Genomic DNA, 21,208 nt, shown 5'->3' on the forward strand with positions numbered 1-21,208 from the left:
GCCTTTACGGGCCGGATCGACGGGAAGTAGAGGTCCCGTCGCAGGCAGGACTAGGCTGACTGTGGTACAGCCACGTGGCGAAATATCATGATGCGCCTGCATTAAAAGGTGCTGACATACTTTTGGTGAGTTGATATTAATAAGATCTCTTAGAGAGAAATTTGGCAAGTCTACTTAAATACATTTATCTGAGGTATTGAATACCCCTGAGGTATCTATCCCAGGACTGGTTATCACAGCATAAAGCTGAAAACAACTGTCATTCCTCTTAATCGGAATCCGGTTAAACGATGATGCGGATATACTTGGACACATCTCTAAGATGTATTGTTAAATCCTTAAGTTTCAGAAAAATGTCATTTTTAAGGATTGTAAGAGCACATATACTTACATAAGACCCAGGCTGATCTATGCATACATGTGCTTAGAGAAGGGCATATGTGCTTTAAATTCTAGAAACGCAAATTAGTGTCTTGGGAGTGCCAACTAAGCCAGCTGACAGCACCCAGGCCCCTGGGTCCCCCCCACCCCCACCCCCGCCCCAAGAGGCACACCAGGGGAGGAGCAGCTGGCGGGGCAAAGCCAGCTCCAGGCTCTGGTCAACTCCAAGTTTAGCTGGCTGCAGGCCCAGGCCTCCCGCGACCAGGGGGAGCCGGCCGCTGTGTGCGGTGACATGGGGGAGACAAGGGGTTCTCTGGACAGGAGACTTTTGTAAAGTAGGAGGTGGGGGTGAGGAGGGGGACTGGCTGCCAAATTCTGGCCTCTCCCGCCCCCGTTGCCCCCGGCAACAGCTTGTTTCTATGGGCCAGAAAAAAAAAACACCAGGCCCAGGCCTCCCATGACCAGGGGGAGCCGGCCGCTGTGTGCGGTGACATGGGGGAGACAAGGGGTTCTCTGGACAGGAGACTTTTGTAAAGTAGGAGGTGGGGGTGAGGAGGGGGACTGGCTGCCAAATTCTGGCCTCTCCCGCCCCCGTTGCCCCCGGCAATAGCTTGTTTCTATGGGCCAGAAAAAAAAAACACTAAAGGACGTTACGATGTGCCCGTGCCTCCGTCCTAACAGAAACACGCCTACAAGTCGTGCAAGCCCCTGGCTTCCTGGGTTAACAACCTCATCCAGCGACTGAATTTCTTCAACACCTGGGCCAAGATGGCTTACACGGCGATCTACCACCGGTAGGGCGACCGCCGCTTTCCTTACGTGTCCTCCTGGTTGTGGCTCAGAGCTTCATGGTGCGCAGCATGCTCGCTCATGTTGGGCCTCGCGGGGGTGGGGGACCTCACCTCCCCCTTAGGGCGAGGAAATGAGACCGAGTCCCGCCCCGTCCAGGGTCACTGCCCTCGAAGAGACAGACAGAGCCTAGGGCCATGGTCGGCAAACCGCGGCTCGCGAGCCACATGCGGCTCTTTGGCCCCTGGAGTGTGGCTCTTCCACAAAATACCACGTGCAGGCGCACGTACAGTGCGATTGGAACTTCGTGGCCCATGCGCAGAAGTCGGTTTTCGGCCTGGGCGAGTCTATTTTGAAGAAGTACTGTTGGTATTTGGCTCTGTTGACTAATGAGTTTGCCGACCACTGGCCTAGGACATTCTCTGGCCATACTGTGTCTTGTGAAAGTAGCGAGGGGAGAGGGGAGAGGTGAGAAGAACGAAGAATTAGTTGCATGTCATTGTTAAGCGTGTTGAATACATGATACACAGCCAATGGAAAGACGTGAGTGCCAGACACTTACTGAGCACCCACAGCGAGCCAGGCATTCGTCCAGGGGCTGTCCTCGTGCCCGTCACCAAACCTTCACAGCGACCCCAGGGCACGAAGCAGAACTGTCGCGTAGAGAGGAGGAAACCGAGGCACAAAACCTGCGGGGACTTGCCCACGGCTCCCCAACCAGCAAGTGGGAGTGTTGGGGTTTGAACCCAGGAAATCTGGTTCCAAAGTCTGTGCCCAACTGCGCCTCGTCCCTGCAGCCCAGCCGTGAGCGAATGTTCCCGGCCGTCCTCCTCCCCCAGGGACTCAAACAGCCCGCGAGGCTCTGCCCGGCCTGGCCAGGGACCCGCTGCGATAAACAGGGGGGCCAGTTAAGGCCTGCCCCTGCCTGCCGGTCTCACCAGCTTTACAGCCCTCGCTGGCCAGGTTCCCGCCTGGGGAGGGTTTGCGATGAGGCGGGAGGGAGGGAGGGTGTGGGATGGAGAAATCTCCCCGGGTGGCCTGACCGTGTGGTTATGCTGTCACCATCCCCGCCTGTGTCTGCCTGCCCCTAGGTATATGAGGTTTACCTTGGCCTGGAAGCACTCTAGCACCAGCCCCAAACTTGAAAAGAATTTCTTTGAAGGGTTTCCTGCAAGATACTGGCTCCCAGCTTTCTTCTTTCCACAAGGTGAGCGTGCGAACCAGGACCAGCCCCGCCCTCCGCACCCTCAGCGTCCACCACAGTCCCCGGCCTCCTCCCTCCTCAGGTGTCAGGCCTCCTGCCTGCACTGACTCCTCCCCCACCCCCCACCCCCACCCTGGCAGGTGTCTCCGGGCCTCAGCCCCAGGCCATTCATTTGATGAGGTCAGAGGCCGACACTAGACCCCTCCCAGAGGCCACGGCACATGTTAGGGCAGTGATAGCGAACCTTTTGAGCTCGGCCTGTCAGCATTTTGAAAAACCCTAACTTAACTCTGGTGCCATGTCACATATAGAAATGTTTTGATATTTGCAACCATAGTAAAACAAAGACATATTTTTGATATTTATTTACATATTTAAATGCCATTTAACAAAAATCAACCAAAAAAAATGAGTTCGCATGTCACCTCTGACACGCATGTCATAGGTTCGCCATCACTGTGTTAGGGATTGATTCTGGGCTTCGGCCATTTTCATTAATGTATCCGTTTAACGAGAACGAAGGAAGGAATGAGTAAGTGAGCGTTTGCTGGGCCCTGGGCCCCACCTGCTTGGCACAAATGTCCAGCAGGAAGGACAGACGTCCACCGGTATGGATCACAGCAGTGTGTGTTGGGGGTTGGAGGGGGGCGGGTAATGCTAGACAGCAAGCTCCATGTGGGTGAAGCAGGGCCGCTTGCCTCCCTGCTGCACCCCCAGCCCCTGAAACACTGGATAAATGTTTGAAGAGCAAATGCCTCTCCTGGCACCCAGCCCGGCCTCACCCCCACCTCTCGCATCTCCTGACCCTCTTTCTCTTCCCCTTCTTCCCTCCCCAGGAGGCATCCGTGTGGCTGACAGCGCTCACCCCGCCCCCCCCCTCCCCCCGGGACCTTTGGGACGCGCACAGCCCCCGGGTCCCTGAGACTCACAAGGAACTTGTGTTTCTCTCCGAAGCCTTCCTTACCGCTGTGCTGCAGGACTACGGGAGGGCCCACGGCATCTCTACGGACGCCCTCACCTTTACCCACCAGGTGATCCCCAGCACCATTGGCTCCAAAGAGGAGGAGTTCTCCATCATGGTCCAGAAGACGCTCAACCTGGTCAGGAGAGCCTTCAAGGTACCGGGATGCTCAGCAAGTCGGGAAGAGCAATCACTCGTTCGTTCAGGCAGTCATCTCCTCCACAGACCTTACTCCGCACTCAGCACGTGCCCGGCGCCAGGCAGGCACCAGGCGGGCAGGATACACAGGCACAGTCCCCTTCAGGCCCACATGCCCTCACCGTCCTCTCTCCCACCGTCACTTCTCAAGAACAGGCACTATAGGGGCCAGCAAGGGCCAGGCAGCCTGGAGGGGGAGCTCGGGACAAGGTGCCCGTCCCCTCTCCAGGGACCTGCCCGATCAGAGAAGACGGAACCTTCGGGGGGCACTGTGCCGGCCGCCCCGCCCTCCACACAGGGGGGGAGAGCACATTGCCTTCCAGGCCCCCCTGGAGACACCCCAGATTTGGAGCTGCTGCCAACAAAGTTTTCTGCTCAACAGAATCGATCAGCAACTCGTTCACCCCTTTTACTGTCGTTCAAAGATATGCTCCCGAGTCCCTCCCAGGTTTTAAATTCCCAGAGCTCCATGAATCTCGTAGCTGCAGGGGTAGAAGCAGGGGACAGAGTCTGACCCCTTTTATGATCTGTCTTCTGAAAGGCGGGGCCGAAGATGGTCCTTCTGGAAATGTGGGGTTTTACTGTGTTTGAAACACTCGTCAGCTCAGGATTAGCACATGCAGAGCCTACACACTTGTTTCAGGTCTCAGAGTCGCACCCGGCAACAGCTCCCCAGTACAGGGACGGGGCCCCCCCGCAGCTGGCGGGGAGCTGTCCGCTTCCTCCAGGCCCGTCCCCAGTGGGGCGTCTGGTCAAGGCAGGGTCCTGCCCAGGCGCCGCTGACAGCACCTCTCTTTGATCTTAGAGCACGGACCCCTCACACATCGGGGCTCACATTTTTGGATTATTCATCGAGGGAGCAAGGTGGAATCCCGAAGAGAAAATACTAGAGGACTCGCTGCCTCGCGAGATATGCTGCGATTTCCCGGAAATCTACTTCCTGCCAACCAAGGTCAGCACCCCGATGTTTGTCACGCCGCCTGGGGGCCTCCACGTCCCCTGGTTCACGGGGGAAATTGGATACTTTTTAACTCGGAGGCTCTCAGGAAGGTGGAGGCCCCCCCAGCTGCAGTCCGAGACACGAACACGTTTACAATAGCCCCAAATATTGCCAGAATCTAAAATAGATGTTATACCAACAGCCACCGTCACTTCTCAAGAACAGGCGCTATAGGAAGCCGTAGTTACACTTTAAGATGACATCCTCCAGGCGTAATCCCCATGTGCCGTTACACAGCCCCCTGACCTTCAGGGTGTTTAACTCCTAACAAGCCCCCAGGTCTAGCACGTAGGAAACGTGCGCTGTGGGTGGTTTGAGCTGTGCAGCTGGACTGCTGGGTTCTCTCTCAGGTTTCCCCCGAGACGCCAGCCGCTGCTAACCCGCCGGAGTCGGAAGGCCACACCTTCGAGTGCCCAGTTTATCAGACGCCTCAGCGGTCGTCCACTTCCATAACGACCGGCTCCCCTTCCAGCTTAACGTCGGTGTTCTTGCCCACAAGGAGACCTCCCAGTCACTGGATCACCATGCAGGTCGCCCTGCTGTGTGAGAAGAATGAGAAATAAACTCCGTCCCACACCAGGTAAATGTGGACTCTGACCAGGTGTACCTGTTCCAGGCCGTGCGCGTGTAGCAGTGAAAAGTTACCCGAGTAGAAACGTGTGCAGGCAGACGCTCTTTCTCCCTCGTGGCTAGGGGTCCCCTGTGGTCCAGGAGCGTCCCAAACAAAAAGGGAAAGATGTCTGGGGCATGTAATCTAAGGACGCCCGTTCCGGTCTCAGTGATCCCAGAGTTACACGCAAAGGAAGGAAAACCAAGGCTCCGGGTCCTATCTCTTTATTTCCAACATTTCCAACTTAAAACACAAGAAGCAAAAGGCAGCGGATATGAGGCGCTTTCTCATGACGGGGAGAGAAGTCCGTGTCCTTCCTCCGTCGCCAGGGGGAAGCACAGTGTCTGTAGACTACAGGGCGCTACGCAAACCCACCTCTGCGCACGGCCCTGAACTGAAGCACAGGCTGCAGTGCGGATAACGCGCAGACCCACGTGGCCCACGTCAAATCCATCCTTCAACTCAACATCTGCACTGCACTTACTAGATGCCTGCATGTTTAAGGTACTGAGAACTGAAATTCAAATACAGAAGTTTAGTGGATTTGCTTTCCCTACAGAACAATTAATAATGAGACTATTAACTAGAATTTAACAGCTAAAGCTACCTGAGGCACATCTATTAGACTAAGAGAGAAAGGATTTTAAACTATTCCCTTGCATTGTTTTTAGCTGAATACCACACTCCCTCACAGGCAGCAGAGTTTTGGAATATAAAGAATGTACAAAATACAGTATAAACTGCATGAGCTCAGCAGTAGCAAAAACACAGCTTAAAAAAGTCAAAAACATATAAAAATATTAGCCTGAAATGGCAAGTCTTCAACCTCCAATCTGTGTAAAAATGTTTAAATAGGGATGTTACTCCAAAAATATATATTTATTCTAATATTTTTTTTTCTATTTGCAAGTTTATAAAGGCAAACACACACCTGCAATTGAGGTAGAAAAGCCTAATTTGCAAACTTTGGATTAAGAAAAATACCTTCCTATGTCTTAATAGCATCTTTTACAAAATACCAAATGAATTCTATTTCAAAAATTATAATTCACATGTATTACTTTACAGAACTTAATTTAAAATACTGCAAATGTTTTTGTTAAGATACTTAGTCCTGACAATTATTTCACATTCAAAATACTGTACAGAGAAACCCAAAGTCACCATATATTACATAAAGGCTATGTATTTACATTTCCGAATGCAGTTTCAGAAGTTCAGGGTAAGCAAGCTACTACGAATGGTGTCCCTTGACACACCTCTTACTTCAACCTGAAGGAAAATTCTATTCTCTTCCTACAGTAAAACACAACACACTGTCATTGTAACAGTGTTTCCACTTAAGAACCAACTATAAAACAAGGCCGGCATTTTTAAAATCAAACCCATAAACATGGAAAGTGTTCTTCTCAGGGCAATAATGGGACTGGCTTGCAGATTTTTAAGGGCTAAACATTTCCTATTTGAATGCAAAGTCTTAACATCTTTGTCTTTCCTCGTGTTAAATGTTATGATTTAGAAATCATACTCAGGGCTATAGTAAAAGACTGATTACTTGGCTCCATAGTCCTGGCTCAGAAAGGAACTTACAGAACCTCTCAGTGCAACGAAGGAAGGCTCGCTGGGGACATGCGCCGGCGGACGGTCAGTACACGTAGGGGACGATGCGGTAGGGCACGCGCTGGCAGTACTGGTCCCAAGCCAGGCCGTACTTCCTCCTGCACTGGCGCTCGTCCCGGGCCTCTCGGTGCACGAGCAGCACGGTGAAGTAAACCACGTAGAAGTAGGGCAGGACGTGCTGAAAACCTGGGGAGCGGCGGGAACAGCAGTCAGTGCTGTGTTTACCAAAGCGCACAATACCAAGTTGTTCTGCTTTCCCTAAACCAGTTCAGAAGGTCCCGCTGGTGGTGGCAGGGGCGGTGTCTGAACTAAAAGCTCATCAGATAAGTGTGATTAATCCACTCTAACCACCCACTGTGATCAGGTCATTTGTCCTCCCGTCTGCCCCTGGTGCTCAGTGGGGTGGGGGCAGCCGAGCAGGCCAGGCTGGTAGAAGACAGATCGGCCTTCGCTGCTGCTGCAGAGCAGGGTCTCAGTGTGTACACTGAGTCGGGGATAACAGTGAAATTAATCCCCATATATGCTGCTTAGCCAAAAGCATCAGACACAGTTTAAAACTGCACGTTTGCTTTTAGAAGTTTCGAGGAAAACTTCAGGCTCTGTGAGTCCCTAACTCCCCTCAGAAGCCAGAGGAACGAGGCCCCGCGTGTCCACAGACAGGGAGGAGCGTCTGCCCACGATGTCCCAACAAAGGACATCTCCTGTGGACGGACAGTCAGGTGAGCGCGCCTCCTGGTGCTTACCACACGGGAGGGACCAGGCCAGGGCCATGATGAGGTCACCCAAGTAGTTGGGGTGGCGAACGAAGCCCCACCATCCGGAAACTAGAAGGTTCTTTCCCGTTGAAGTATGAATGGTCTGTAAATCTACATAAAAATAAAAACACATTTGTAATGACATGTAGGCAAATAGAGACATGATAATTATGCAATACAAATGCGATAAATATAAAAGCAGTGCTTACGTGCAAGCTTTGGATCAGCAGGATTTTTCCGGAATGCGTTTTTCTGAGCATTTGCACATCGGAAGATTACATAGCCACAAACTGTAAATTTTTAAGAATTCATGTTAGCAATTTCCCTTAGCTATTATTTCTGAGCTCTGAGGAAATTTAACAAACCTCTCACACTGCTTCCATCCTAACAGCCCACATTGCAATAAAGCCAAGTCTAGAGCTAGTATAATGAAGAGCAGGCTCTCTCTTCTGTGAGTTACGCTGCCTGCTGGCCGTAACATGAACACTTTGGTTCATTAAAACTCTAGCTCAGACTCAGTACTACGTCTTGCACTTAAATATATGCCAAATCTCACTGCAATCCTACAAGTCAGTAGCTTTATTTCAGAATGCCCAAGCGAACAGTCCCTGACGTCTCACTGACTATGAAAGTGGTAAACGATTCCTATGATTAGCTCACCTGTAACATGCCTTCCCACAGGTCGACATGGGTAAACCAAACCAGAATTTCCTCTTGTGCCAGGGCCCCAATTAGTGGCAGAACTAGCCCTACCTGAAACTCAGTGCCCATCTCCTCGCCTGCCCTCTGGTGGAGGTAAGCGACAGTGTAGACCAGTGATGGCAAACCTATGACACACGTGTCAGAGGTGACACGCGAACTCATTTTTTTGGTTGATTTTTCTTTGTTAAATGACATTTAAATATATAAAATAAATATCAAAAAATTTCTATATGTGACACGGCACCAGAGTTAAGTTAGGGTTTTCCAAAATGCTGACACGCCGAGCTCAAAAGGTTCGCCATCACTGGTGTAGACAGATGGCCCTTGAAGCTCGTCCACACCACATCCCCCAACTACTGCTCACTCTTCCCACCCATTTCACCCACTAAAATTCAGACCGAACTCCATATCCTCCAGCGAGAAGGTCTCTCGACTAGTCCCTCTGTCCTTCCATGGGCCTCCTGCGAGCGTCTGAGTCTGTTTCCCCTGGTGGAAGGGAAGCCCTAAGAAGGCAGGACTCCTCTCCTCTCAGAGATGCCACCAGAAAAAGATGAGTCGTTACTAAAACAATTAACCAGTTCACTGCCACGCAACGATATTTTGAATGTAACTGTGTCTATAGATCAGGGGTCCTCAAACTATGGCCTGCGGGCCACATGCAAATACAAATATTGTATTTGTTCCCGTTTTGTTTTTTTTAACTATAGTCCGGCCCTCCAACGGTCTGAGGGACAGTGAACTGGCCTCCTGTTTAAAAAGTTTGAGGACCCCTGCTATAGACGCTTATGGCGTACAAAGGGTTAAATTTAAAAGCAAACTGGTTGATATAAAAATTCTCTCTTTAGAACAAACTGATAGTTGCCAGACAGGAGGCAGGTTGGGGGGACAGGTGAGGGGCTGAAGAAGCACAAACCGGCAGTTAAGTCCTGGGATGTAAAGTAGCGCATCGGCAATACAGTCAATAGTATGTCCTGGCTACCCCAGTGGCTATCAGGGGAACCCCTTCTGAAGGGCTAGGAATAGCTCATCACGCCCCCTGAATGTCCACTGTCAATAAAAAATCTCAAAGATCTCTCTGTAGTAGAAATCTACTAAAAACCTAAGCATGAAGCATCCATTCTCTTTGCAAACGCCTTACCACTCACCCATCACAGCTCGCTTCCAATTGAGCTCATTACGGCCACTGAAAAGGGCGTGTCACACAAACATGGAGGCACAGGGCGCACTGCGTTCGGAGCCCAGAGGGAAATGAACACTCACGTTTCAGAGCGACAATCAGAGCCGCCAGCGGCCAGGATACTTCGTTGGGATGGCGGACCAGGTAGAAGGCTTGGAGGCTGTAGACGAAGGGCACCCACACCAGGTCCCCGAAGGCCAGCATGAAGCCGAAGCCGTCGTGGATGATGTCCATGGTGGTCAGCACTGCCTCCTGCGGGCGAGGCGCAGGAAGAGAGGTTTAAAACAGAGTTTGGGGGAAAGTTTCTGTGTGTGAAGTATTCAAGTGAAGTCTAGTTTAGAGTCAAATTCCTAAAGGGCTGGGGAGGGGGAGCCTGGGTCCCTGGCCTGCGTCTCCATCCCGTCCCTCTGACCCTGACACCACAGGGCTCCGAAATGCCTCATGTGCCCCCACACCTCCGCCCAGGACACCCTCTCTGACCTCAGCTAAAGCTTCCCCGAGGCTGCCTCTCCTGCGGGCTGAGCGAGTGTGCCTGCACTGTGACCCCTGAGTCTCGCACTCCCCCCGAGACTAGGAGGCAAACAGCCAGGACCCGTGGCTCCGCCTCATCCCCCCAGCACCCTGCCTGTCTGCCACGGAGCCTGTGCTCAGGGATGTTTGCTGAAGGAGGAATGACATCGCCAACTGCATGTTTCTAGTCCACATGCACCAATGTCATTTCTAATCAGAATCTGACTTTTCGGTACATTTTCCACTTAAGGAAATAAGCTACCTGGCAACACGGCCACTTCTCATGGTTAAGTAAGGAAGTGAATGCCATCCCTTGAGCATTTGGTGAGCGTGAGCAGGTGGCCCTGGACGCCTGCAGACACCCACCACCTTCTGTGCTCACCCCACATCGGCTCAAAGCACCCCAGGGACTGCCATCCCTCCGTCCAGGGCACCTCCTCACTTGGTGTGGAAGCGCGGCCCAGAGGGCAGGTTACTCACCCACAGGCAGAGGCGTCTGCTTTTGAAACTAGTTACCTCGTTCCAGAGCGCATCCACCACGTATAAGAGCTGGAAGCTGTTGACCAGAATCATCGCCAAGGATGGAGCAGCACGATGCTGTAACTTCATCTCAGCCAAAAGCATCACCAAGTTAATCACCACCTGAAACCAAAGGGCCAGAATCGTCCCCAGGGCCCTCGGAGAAGGTCCTTAGCACCCACGGGGGGCAGGGGGGCGACGCCAGCTTTCCCAGCCACCGCCACGGTGATAAGACACGTCACCCGTGAACCCTGGACAGGTGCACTGAGAGGACAGAAGGTCGTGTCTGTGGTGGTCTTGCCCAAGTGCATCACTCCGACCATGAGGAAGCACTGGGCCTGGCAGGGTGCTCAGCTGGCTGGAACAATGCCCCATACTCCAAGAGGTTGTGGGTTCGATTCCAGATCAGGACACATAAGGAGGCAACCAATGTTTTTCTCTCTCTCTCTCAAAATCAATAAAAACATATCCTCGGTGAGGATAAAAAAGGAGAAAGCACTGGACTAATACAATGAAAGGATCCTCCTCAAGGGTCAAGGTTACGGGAGACAAGGGAAGACGAGAGGAGACCAAAGCACAGTAACCAGAAGTGACTGTGGGCGGCAGAGGATCCATAGAGCCAGGCCCCCGTGGGAACCTGTCCCAGTGCTCTGTGCTGCCCCGGATCATGGCTGTGGCTGTGCCAGATGCTAACACTGGGAAGTGGAGGGATGGATCTAAGGGGACTCTTTACTGTTGCAACTCCACGCGTGTGAAATACGTTTGTTCTTTTTCCTTACATGAATCCACCAACACGACCCCTTTCCTACATAAATAGAAACAACTGTGAAAATAAAACAAACCCTTTTATGGTTTAATAACCTGTAACAGGGCATCTTAACCTCTGGACTATATTCGCCGTAAGAAAATACTTTAAGTAGGCAGATTTAGGGAAAGCTGTAATTATTCCTAAAATATACCACCCACTGCTTCCTTAAAACTGTCTGCAATTCTAAGTCCAAGACCAATTTGCACTACTGAACTGAAATTCTAAAAAAAACACACATACCCATCCGATCAGTCCCGGGCGCAGTTCACAAAAGTATTTGAGATCAAAAGTCCCGATCCGAGGGTTTAGCTCGCGGCCAATGAAGAAATCGTAGATGGCGTTTCCTGAGAAGGGACAGTCCTTGTTCACACAGCTTTTGGGAAACACCCTATTCCAGACCCAACTGTGAGGCTCTCACAGGCACAGCTGTCCTCTGCCCGGGTCCACTTCCCCCACCCCCAGCAGGAGGACCCGGGGCTGAGCAGCGGGGCACCGGCGCCCCGGACCATCCACCTGCCGCACAGCGTGGGGCCAGATCCCTGACTTTAAGGGAACTGAATACTTTTTAATGTAGCTTATAATGTTTCTAAATAAGCAACTTAATTTTCTTAATGCTTAAATACTTTAGGTCAGAATCAACCAATTTGAAATCTCTTTGTTGTGCTGTTTTTTTAAAGGCTATTTACTACTTGGGACAAAAAGTATTATTTGTCATAAATTATGACGCTACTAACCTTTACTAAAATGTTACTCTAAGTTACTAAAATGTCTTACTGTCATCAAGTGACTAAAGAAGGGAAGATAAACAAGAAAGTATTAAGAAATATAGTTTCTTAAGTTTCTTTTTATTTGTCCTTATTTCTCTTCCCTGCCCATAAACTGAAGCTGGAAAGGCACTGTGCGCAAGCCCACGCCCAGGAGTGGGGGTAGAGGGTGGGGGTGCACTCCCCACACTGCTCACCAGAGCTGGCCGGAGACAGTTCCCCCCGGGGCGCACGCAGGCCCCGCGCGTAGAGATAAACACTCAAGCCGGCAGCAAACACAAGGGCCGCCAGCGCGAACTGAAGGAAATGGTGGTACACGTAGCACAGCTCCACGCCCCAGAAGAGAGCGGCTCCCACGGCTGCCGACGTCAGGATGAAAGCATAGAACCCTTAAAAAAGGCAAGAACACCCACGTCAGCCAGCGTGCACGTGAGATGGATCCCAGTATAGAAGAACGCAAGGTTATTTTTAAAGTCCTAATTTCATTATTCAGGCCAAACATGCACAAACATGAACAGGCAATCTATACAGATGCCTGTCTCTCAGGTAACTTCTCAAATACTTTTACGTGCTGGCTGCAGGTATGAACAGTTCACGTGCATGCCCTTCAGACCAGAGAGAGGCTACTGTTTACTGTTCTGGTGTAATCGACATTGGGGGTTTACACTCAACACTTCTGAGCTTTAAGTCATTAATTTGAGTCTTAAAAAAATCACCATTTAGTCTGTACTGGAGTCTTCTTCCATCGGCCAGAGGTGTTCCTTCTACCACCTTAAAAGAAAAGAAACTGAATGTGAAATCTTAGAAACACAGCACTAGTGTCATATACTACTAGATGTCTTCTAATGTCACTCAAACCTCTCGTCCCGGGAGGACTGCCTTTGGCAGGGAAACTTGGCAGCAGGTTTCAAACATCTTACGGCAAACGCTTTGATGAAGCAAGCCCACCCTCAGGAACTTGTCTTAAATATGAACTAATAGTAACTGCTCCGTGTATGAGACCATCACCAGAGCCGCCCCACGTGCCACAAGACTGGACGGGCTGTAGGAGCACCTGTAGGTTCAGCTCTAGCTCAGAACCTCCAGGGACGGCCCAGTGCTCACACTGGCGTGTGGGGGGCCCTTTCCGCCCGCTCTCCCACTCGCCCGCCCGCTCTGGCCCATGCGCCAGCTGATACGCACTCAGATACCGACTTGCTCTGCCATTTACACACCCACGCCCCCGACTTAGTCATTAACGGGATTCTGTTTCCTCCATAAGAGCCTGAGCACTTTGTTTTGGGACCACTCAGCTCTTCTCAGACCCCCTGGTGTGCCCGGGCCACAGGTACCTGAGAAACACACCACCTGAACGAGACGAGTTCAAGGGAAAAGCCCTCTCGTTCAATGGCAGCCACGTTTACCACCCAAAATAACTACTGAAAATTACAAGTGATTTTAAACTGTCAAATACTAACATGGTATCATTTTCCGTGGGCTACACTCCTTTACCCTTTCATTAGCTATGAAAGGGCACCCGGGAGAAATGTAATACCGTTTCAGATCACAGGATTAGCAAAACCCCACATGCTAATTCCAACTGATACTTACCTATTAAAGGTGTCTCACAAATACTGCGTTGGGTTTTCAGTTTCTATTTCTGTGTGTGTGTGTGTGTGTGTATATATATATATATAGATAGATGATAGATAATTTAGGCATCAAAACTGCTTTTCTTAATAAATCTTATCTAGTTTGAGCTCACCTTACCTAAATTAATCTGAATTAGTGATTTTCACTGGAGAGCCTGAATGTCTATATCACAACACTTCTCGCTACAGCCAAGGATGTGGTGGTGAGATTCCAAATATTTAAGCCTGCAGCTCTAGCCCCGTCACTGGCATCCACCACTCCTAGCAAACCTGATCCTTTGGTTTACAGACAGTTGGTACATTTGCAAAGCCCTAAGAACAGGATCTCTAGATGAATTATTTATTGCTTAGGGATCTCATGTTCCTTTCAGTCTATCCAAATACTCTATTGAAAGAAGGAAAAACTACACTTAGCAACGAGGACAAATTTTAGACACTGCATGAGGCTGAAAGAACATAAAATGTTCCTGACAACAAATTTCGGAATATCAGAAACTCATATGAAAAATAGCCTGGCTGGTGTGGCTCAGTGGTTGAGCATCGACCCATGAGCCAGAGGTCGCCAGTTCAATTCCCAGTCAGGGACAGGCCTGGGTGGCAGGCTTGATCCCCATTACAGGGTGTGAAGGAGGCAGCCGATCGATGTTTCTCTTTCATCGATGTTTTTATCCCTCTCTCTAAAATCAATAAAAAGGTATTTTAAGAATATATTTTAAAAATAAGTAAAAAGTGCAGGCTGAATCCACTAAGCTCAGTAGCTTATCAACTGATCACTTTAAATCCTGTATCTGAAATAACTTTTACTGAGGGGGGGATTTTTTTACCTCTACCATTAGGCCATTTTGCACAATAGTTTATTCTTTTCTTGCAAAGTTACACAAGAAACCTCAATTCGAGTTTTAAAGTTCCACTTAATAGGCAGGTGTTACAGGGTTCAAGGGCAAAGGCTTACCAGACCAAGTGAGGGTCGTTAGGAGCGAGGACAGCTTTCAGCGTAGACCTGCTGTGACCTTGTGCACGTGAGCATGGAGAGGGAGGAAACGCGCAGGGCCCCGCCCCACCCCCGGCAGAAACTTACCTTCCCGATTGGCAGCGCGTAGAACAAAGCCTGAACACAAAACCAGAGGAGGTAGGCCCCGAACACTCTGGCTTCCCACAGATCAGACAGAGCTGGCAAAGGAGGCGGGAAGTTCAGAAGACTGGGCTCCCTCTGTCTACACATCAACAGCAACAGGAAGAGGAAGGCAGGCAGGCCGAGCATGATAAGAAACGCACCTGCAGACAATCAGGGAACATTCAAGGCTCCATTTCCAACCCAGTGTTTTCTGTTGTTTTTCTTCAAGAATCATTTGGGTTTTTTAAGGTCAGAACTCTAGTCTGGCCAGCTGCTTGAAACCAATTTTCAGTGTATCATCAAAAAGCCCTAATCTCAAGAGGTTAATGGGGAGGGGTGGGGGGGAGGACCTATGTAATACTTTCAACAATAAAGATTAAAAAACAAACAAAACAAAAAAGCCCTAATCTCTATCATGTCCTGTGGGCAAGCGACCGTGGTCCTAAAGCAGTAACACAGCAGCTGCCCAGCACTGACAGCTCACACCCAAGCTCTAGAACTCTGAAAACGCAGCAAATTAAGATCGGAACAGCTAACGATTATCAGCCTAATCTTTAAAACTTCGTAAGTTTCTAACAAAACAGCATCACCTTCAGGTAACACAGCCAGACTTTCAGTGATGCTGGACTCCATCTTTAATGGAGCAGCTAGACAACTTATAAGATCAAGCAAGAAAGCCTGCAGGACTTGGGACCATTTGGTCAAGAAGCACTTTCCTCTCCTGGCTCGTAAAACTCCAGCACCACCCACTTAATAACTCCAAGCCTCTGAGCACCTCAGATCTTTGACTCATAATCAACCCGCCTGGCAGGTAGGGTAGGCCCATGCCCCATCTCATGTCCACAGCCTCCCTGCTCCTGCCCACGCCAGGCCCGTCACCTCAGGGCTGACAAGCAGATTTCCTTGTCCCTGATCGTCCACGCCAACCTTCCTTCTATCGCTTCTTTGATCAAAACCTAACAGATTGCTAAACATCTACAGCCACTCTGGCACCCTCTCTACTCTATTATAATCTTCAAAAATGCTCCCACCTGGCCAGCTGGTGTGGCTCAGTGTCAACCCAAGAACCAGTAGGTGGCCTGCAGGAGGCAGCCGATCAATGACTCTCTCTCTCTCTCTCCCGCTCCCTTCCTCTCTCTGAAATCAATAAAAGGCTCCCACCTCAGGCCTTTGGACCTGCTGTTCCTTTTTTTTTTAATCTTTATTGTTGACCTCTTCTAGCCGCCCCCCGCCCCCCGCCTTCACCACCCTATTGTCTGTGTCCATGGGTTATACCTATATGCACACAAATTCTTTGTTGATCTCTTCCCGCCCACCTCCCTCATTCATCCCCCCCCTCCCCCGCCTTCCCTCCGCCCTGGGCTCCCACCTGGCTCTTTGCCTGGCCTGCTTCAGATCTTCAGAGAAAGGCCTTTCCTGTTCACTTTATCGCAACTCCCGCTGGCCCGGCCCCCCGGCCCCTGCTCAGCCCGGCTCTGACACCTACCAGGGACTCCTCCGAACTCCAATTCCTTCGTCTGTGTGGCTGTCATGTCCAAGGTTCTCAACAATGTAGGTCCTTTCGTAACAATTTTTTCTTCCTCTAAGTCTATTTTTTTAAATTTGCTCTCTTCTCTTCTTGGACGAAGGCTATGCTGTGTAGATGTGTAACTACTTTCTTGTGACAAAGGGAATTGTTCCTGGTTAAAAAAATAAAAGGTACTAATTATCTGTCATCAATCGTTATCATTAATGCTACCACATTAACTAACTCAGCATCGTAATATAGCCATCAACTAATAAGGATAAATTCATTAAATTATATTCAGTCTCAATGGAAGGACAGGCTTTTAGAAAAGATGTAAGAGGTATTGTGGTTTTCAACGCGCTTCCTTAGGGAAAGCCCCTTTAACCAGAGGCGGAGGCGAGAGTGAGCCGCATACCTGCACGCTCCTGTGCGCCATGTCGTTCCTCGCTCGCTGCTCCGGCTCCCCGTTGTGCCGGTTGATGCTATTTCCAAACGGCTTCTAAATTGAAGGACATAAAGCATTTTAACCACACGAATCGTAACTTATTAAAAAGTAACCTGATGGCCAGCACCGGTTTGGCTCAGTGGATAGAGCGTCGGCCTGCGGACTGAAAGGTGCCAGGTTCGATTCCGGTCAAGGGCATGTACCTTGGTTGCGGGCACATCCCCAGTAGGAGGTGTGCAGGAGGCAGCTGATTGATGTTTCTCTCTCATCAATGTTTCTAGCTCTCTATTCCTCTCCCTTCCTCTCTGTAAAAAATCAATAAAATATATTTTAAAAAAAAAAGTAACCTGATGGTAAATCTTAACTATTGTGATATCAAGCAATAGAGAAAGCCAACGATTTTCACAGCTTTAATTCTGAAGAATTCAGGATACTGTTGTTAAAAAGGAAAAGGCGTAAAATTGACTAGAATTTCCCCATCTTCAAAAGATTGGATTTTACAGTATAGATTCCACATAAGTTCTTTCGTCTTTTAAGCATAATTAGACTCAATGTTATCATTTCATTGTTCAATAACAAATATGCTAATATTTACTATGAGAGTTAGAGAAGTAAAAATTGGCCAATTATTTCATGAATTGGTTTTTAAAAATAACGAAAAGACATTCACTGCCCCCAAAATAGCCCATAATGGGAAGGTAAGAAATAGTGGGCACTTCTAGTGTTCCTAGGACCTACACACACACGGCCCCCTTTCTGAGCTGCATGCTGCCTGGGTCTTATGTGACCTTAACTCTCTGTCCTTGCCCTGACTCGGTCTCCTTCCTTGAATGTGCATTCTCCCCCAGCAGCTGACGGGTTTTCTCATCAGAGGGGACGGGAAAGTGCTTCAGCTTGCAGGAGATATTTTCAGCAAAGCATGGCTGACATCTGTCACTCTGCTCCTTTGTAAGTCAGAGGCAAACTATAAAGCTAATAAACCAAGAGGAGGAAACCACATTAAAAACCCAAGTCTATCATTTGGGAGGCCAGCTGGCAAAGAACAGCATTAATTCAGCATCAAGTTCCAGTTCAAATCCAAGTCTGACTGCAGCGAGCATGCAACATACGCTGAAGTTTACCCAAGTGCCAGTGAGCCACTTGGCAGCAAATGGACCCACCTAAAGACCACGGACAACTACACTCTGTTTTCAAATGTCCGACCTATGACCCACAGTAACTACAAATGCAACCCTGAAACACACTAGTCACATAGCTGACCCTAAACCTGCCTACTGCAACTGACGGGATACTCGCACAGTGAGGCAAAGTATTGCAAAAGACACAACAAGAACAAGGAAGAGGTGATGTTCAAAGCCACATGCAGCTTAAGCCTGGTCTTCCCTGTGCCACACCCCATCCTCAATGCCATGGTGTGGACACGGCGGGGGCAGGGCTATAAGGGTACACTGTGAAATCCCGTGGCCACCAAATTCTAAAAATGAGAACACGGAAGTGGCCCCCAGCACCTGCTCCTTCACCTGCGCCCCGACCGGCAATATCAGAGAGCCACTGATGGAATGGTCCGACTCACGAGTAATTCTCAAAAGGCAAGTTAAGATGGTGAGTGGAAAATCTGTGACAATCATATTGGCAAAAGAAGTTATAATAATGCCCAGAATGAGAAAGTGGGCATGCATACACTACCGATGCTGGTACGCACTGTCTTCAAGTGATTTGGCAAAAGCCTCAAATCTGCTCTATCCATCTGACGTAGCAAAGGAAGTATCAGATGTTGCATAAGAATATTTTGTTTATACTACTGAAAATTTCAACAGAAAAAGCTAAATGTCCACCAATAAGGGAGCTGAATTTAACAATTCTGTTACATACATATAACATGGTATAATACAAACAATACCATAAAAAATGATGTGGAAAAATATAATGCAGAGGTTATTGCTAATTTTTAAAAGTTTTTAAATCTGGCTACAAAACAGTATGTACATATGCTATTTTTTAAGGCTATTAAAAATCTATGAGCATTTTATCCATAAAAGGTAACAATTAATGAATAAATGAAAAATTACCTTCATTCAATTCTTTTTACTTAAAAATAATTTCTGTTTGGTCTACTATCTAAAATATTCATTGTGCAAGATCCTTATAGGCCCCACATACCCTGAGGGTTCCAAGCTTGGACTTTTAAAGTAAATCCATTAAAACAATCTTTGAAAGGAAAAGTGATCGAGTATATAAATGCCAAGGGGGCCAGAATATATTCATTTTATACCTGAGCTTTTATAAGCTATAAAAACTCAGTTCAAACTACAATCTATGTCTATTACATACTTAAAAACTGCTTTTTAAAAACACAATATTGCCCAGCCGGTGTGGCTCAGTGGTTGAGCATCGACCTATGAACCAAGAGGTCACAGGTTCCATTCCTGCTCAGGGCACATGCCCAGGTTGTGGGCTTGATCCCTAGTCGGGGGTGTGCAGGAGGCAACCAATCGATATTTCTCAATCCTCCTTCTCTCTCTAAAATCACTATTTTTTAAAAGCATATTAAGAAAAACACACACACAGTATTAAATAGCACTCTTTTAACTTAAAAACATTCTTTTTCATTGGCACTTAAAGGCGTTGTACCTTCTATTCCAAACATTTTTTTTTATGAAATCTGCCATAATCATTACCTTAGAATTTGATGTTTCACTGACATTTTCATGTTATTAACTGCAAATAATATGAGTAACCAGATCCACAAAGGGAAGACGGAGTTTAGACAGACTAAACACTGTGTAAGGATAAAGATGTCCCGAAGGCGTGCACACATACCAATACCAGTGGAGTCAACTTCACTTCCAACACTTCCTTCTTCATTTCCTTGATGTCAACATGGTGTGAGGCGGAGGCAGATCGGCGGGAACCCTTAGCTGCTCGGCCGGGGGAGCGGGAGCGGCCGGGGGAGCGGGAACGCGACCTTGACCGACTCCCTCGTCGTCTGGACGGAGAGCTGGAAGTTGAGCCACTTTTCCTTTGCCTAAAGGAACCTAAAGGCTGGAGAGGGAGCAGAAGTCATACCACATGCAGACAGACCCACATTCGAGAGGCAGCAAAGGCCATCGCTGGTTCCATGAACGCTAACACCAGCGGGGAAATGCTGGGGCCTGAGACGGCTGATGAGCCAACGAGGATGCTGCCCTAATGACCCCTCTCTCAGGAGACAAAGGCAGCCTTTCCTCTCCTGATTCTTCTTTGAAGCGTTGCCAGAAATGAATGTGTTTAAACCAACTAGCTGTACGTCTCCCCAAGAACAGAGACAAGAAGAGTTACAATGACACTGATTAAAGCTGAGATGATGGGCAAAAGAAACCTGCACACAAACAATAACGGGAAGAGTAGCCCTGTTTCACTCGGAACAACACCCACAGGCAGACCTTGGAAATGAGTGCAACTTGGACACCTTATGACGCTTCACCCGCCCTTGTCCGGGGTTTCCAGGGCCCCAGACCTGGGAAGGCAAACTTCCCGGCCAAATCCCTCCCACCTGTTTCGGGTGGCCCCGGAGCTAAGCGTGGCTTTCCAGTCTTTAACTGGTTGCAAACAAAATCAAAAGAAGAGACTTGGTGACACGTGAGAATTCTCTGAAGTTCCCATTCCAGTGTCGGTAAATCAAGTTTAGTTGGTGCACAGCCATGCCCGCTCCCCTCCGGCTGCCTAGAGCTGCTCCACATGCGGACGCGACAAGCCCACAAAGCCTGGGATATGTGTCCCTTTATTCAAAAGCTTTGCAGGCCCTGCCCTAGAGCGCTCACACTGTGGTGCCAAGGCTATGGGTGCAAACAAGGAACGGAAATGCAAAGAGGTGTGTAGAAACTTTTATAACATTTTGACAAAGGAATTTTATATCTGTTGAACCCAATAATAAAGAACTTATGTCATACATCTTTTTCCTTTTTAAGTATTTCTACATCACGGATCGGATATTTTAGGCCCAGGCCCTCAGCAGATGGGGTGAAGAGGCCAGACTCAAATCTAATGCATATCACTCTCCTGATTGAATCCCGTGTTCGGGATGAAGCCCTCACCCTCCAGTTCTGACCCCCCTCCGCTGTGCCTCGCCCCCCACACCCTGGCAGCACCTGGCTGTCTGTGTCCCCCAGCCCCAGGCCTCTGGCCTGCTGCCCTCTGCGGAGGCCACCCCTCCGGCACCTGAGCTTCCTATTCTGTCTCAGCACTCGGCTCAGGGGCCACACCTCGAGGAGCCTTCCCTAACCCCCCAAATGCCTGTCACCCCATGGATGAAACCAGGACCGACCCGGGAAGCATCTGCCTTCTCCATTGGACGGGCAACTTCTCGGGAACAGGGCGCTGTGTCTCATTCATACAATCCCGGAGCCAAAACAGTATCTGACCCAGAGCAGTAGCGCGACCCTGTGCCTTCAAACGGAGCCAGAACTGACTGCTCTAACCTCAAAACCACACCTACAGTCAGTTACCCACACACCCGCCCACCCCCCCCTCAGTA

General features: G+C 49.2%; 2 protein-coding genes across 4 annotated transcripts in view; one reads left to right on the top strand and one right to left on the bottom strand.

Annotated features, from left to right (window-relative positions):
- DNAH14 (dynein, axonemal, heavy chain 14) overlaps nt 1-6,021 on the top strand; it is a 152,975-nt gene extending 146,954 nt beyond the window's left edge. Inside the window, exons 73-77 of the mRNA XM_014539918.1 lie at nt 1,063-1,175; nt 2,262-2,377; nt 3,329-3,492; nt 4,339-4,485; nt 4,884-6,021. Coding sequence (XP_014395404.1) covers nt 1,063-1,175; nt 2,262-2,377; nt 3,329-3,492; nt 4,339-4,485; nt 4,884-5,096 — 753 coding nt within the window. The 3' untranslated portion in view covers nt 5,097-6,021. The remainder of the gene's footprint in view (nt 1-1,062; nt 1,176-2,261; nt 2,378-3,328; nt 3,493-4,338; nt 4,486-4,883) is intronic.
- Nucleotides 5,355-21,208, bottom strand: part of LBR (lamin B receptor) — a 16,117-nt gene continuing 263 nt past the window's right edge. The window contains exons 2-14 of one of the 3 annotated variants that reach the window (XR_001362183.1): nt 19,516-19,737; nt 16,666-16,749; nt 16,230-16,422; nt 14,708-14,904; nt 12,715-12,769; nt 12,196-12,387; nt 11,475-11,578; nt 10,424-10,549; nt 9,481-9,649; nt 7,728-7,808; nt 7,507-7,629; nt 6,734-6,949; nt 5,355-6,439 (exon numbers count right to left, since the gene is read on the bottom strand). Coding sequence is in view for 2 of the 3 variants with exons in the window: in XM_014539959.1 (XP_014395445.1) it covers nt 6,789-6,949; nt 7,507-7,629; nt 7,728-7,808; nt 9,481-9,649; nt 10,424-10,549; nt 11,475-11,578; nt 12,196-12,387; nt 12,715-12,769; nt 14,708-14,904; nt 16,230-16,422; nt 16,666-16,749; nt 19,516-19,737 (1,707 nt within the window). In the remaining variant the exon portion in view is untranslated. Of the gene's footprint in view, nt 6,950-7,506; nt 7,630-7,727; nt 7,809-9,480; nt 9,650-10,423; nt 10,550-11,474; nt 11,579-12,195; nt 12,388-12,714; nt 12,770-14,707; nt 14,905-16,229; nt 16,423-16,665; nt 16,750-19,515; nt 19,738-21,208 lie in introns of all 3 variants that reach the window. The other 2 variants (XM_014539959.1, XM_014539960.1) reach the window with 2 other exon arrangements.

Source organism: Myotis brandtii, unplaced genomic scaffold (genome assembly GCF_000412655.1).
Source record: "Myotis brandtii unplaced genomic scaffold, ASM41265v1 scaffold231, whole genome shotgun sequence".
Classification (NCBI taxonomy): domain Eukaryota; kingdom Metazoa; phylum Chordata; class Mammalia; order Chiroptera; family Vespertilionidae; genus Myotis; species Myotis brandtii.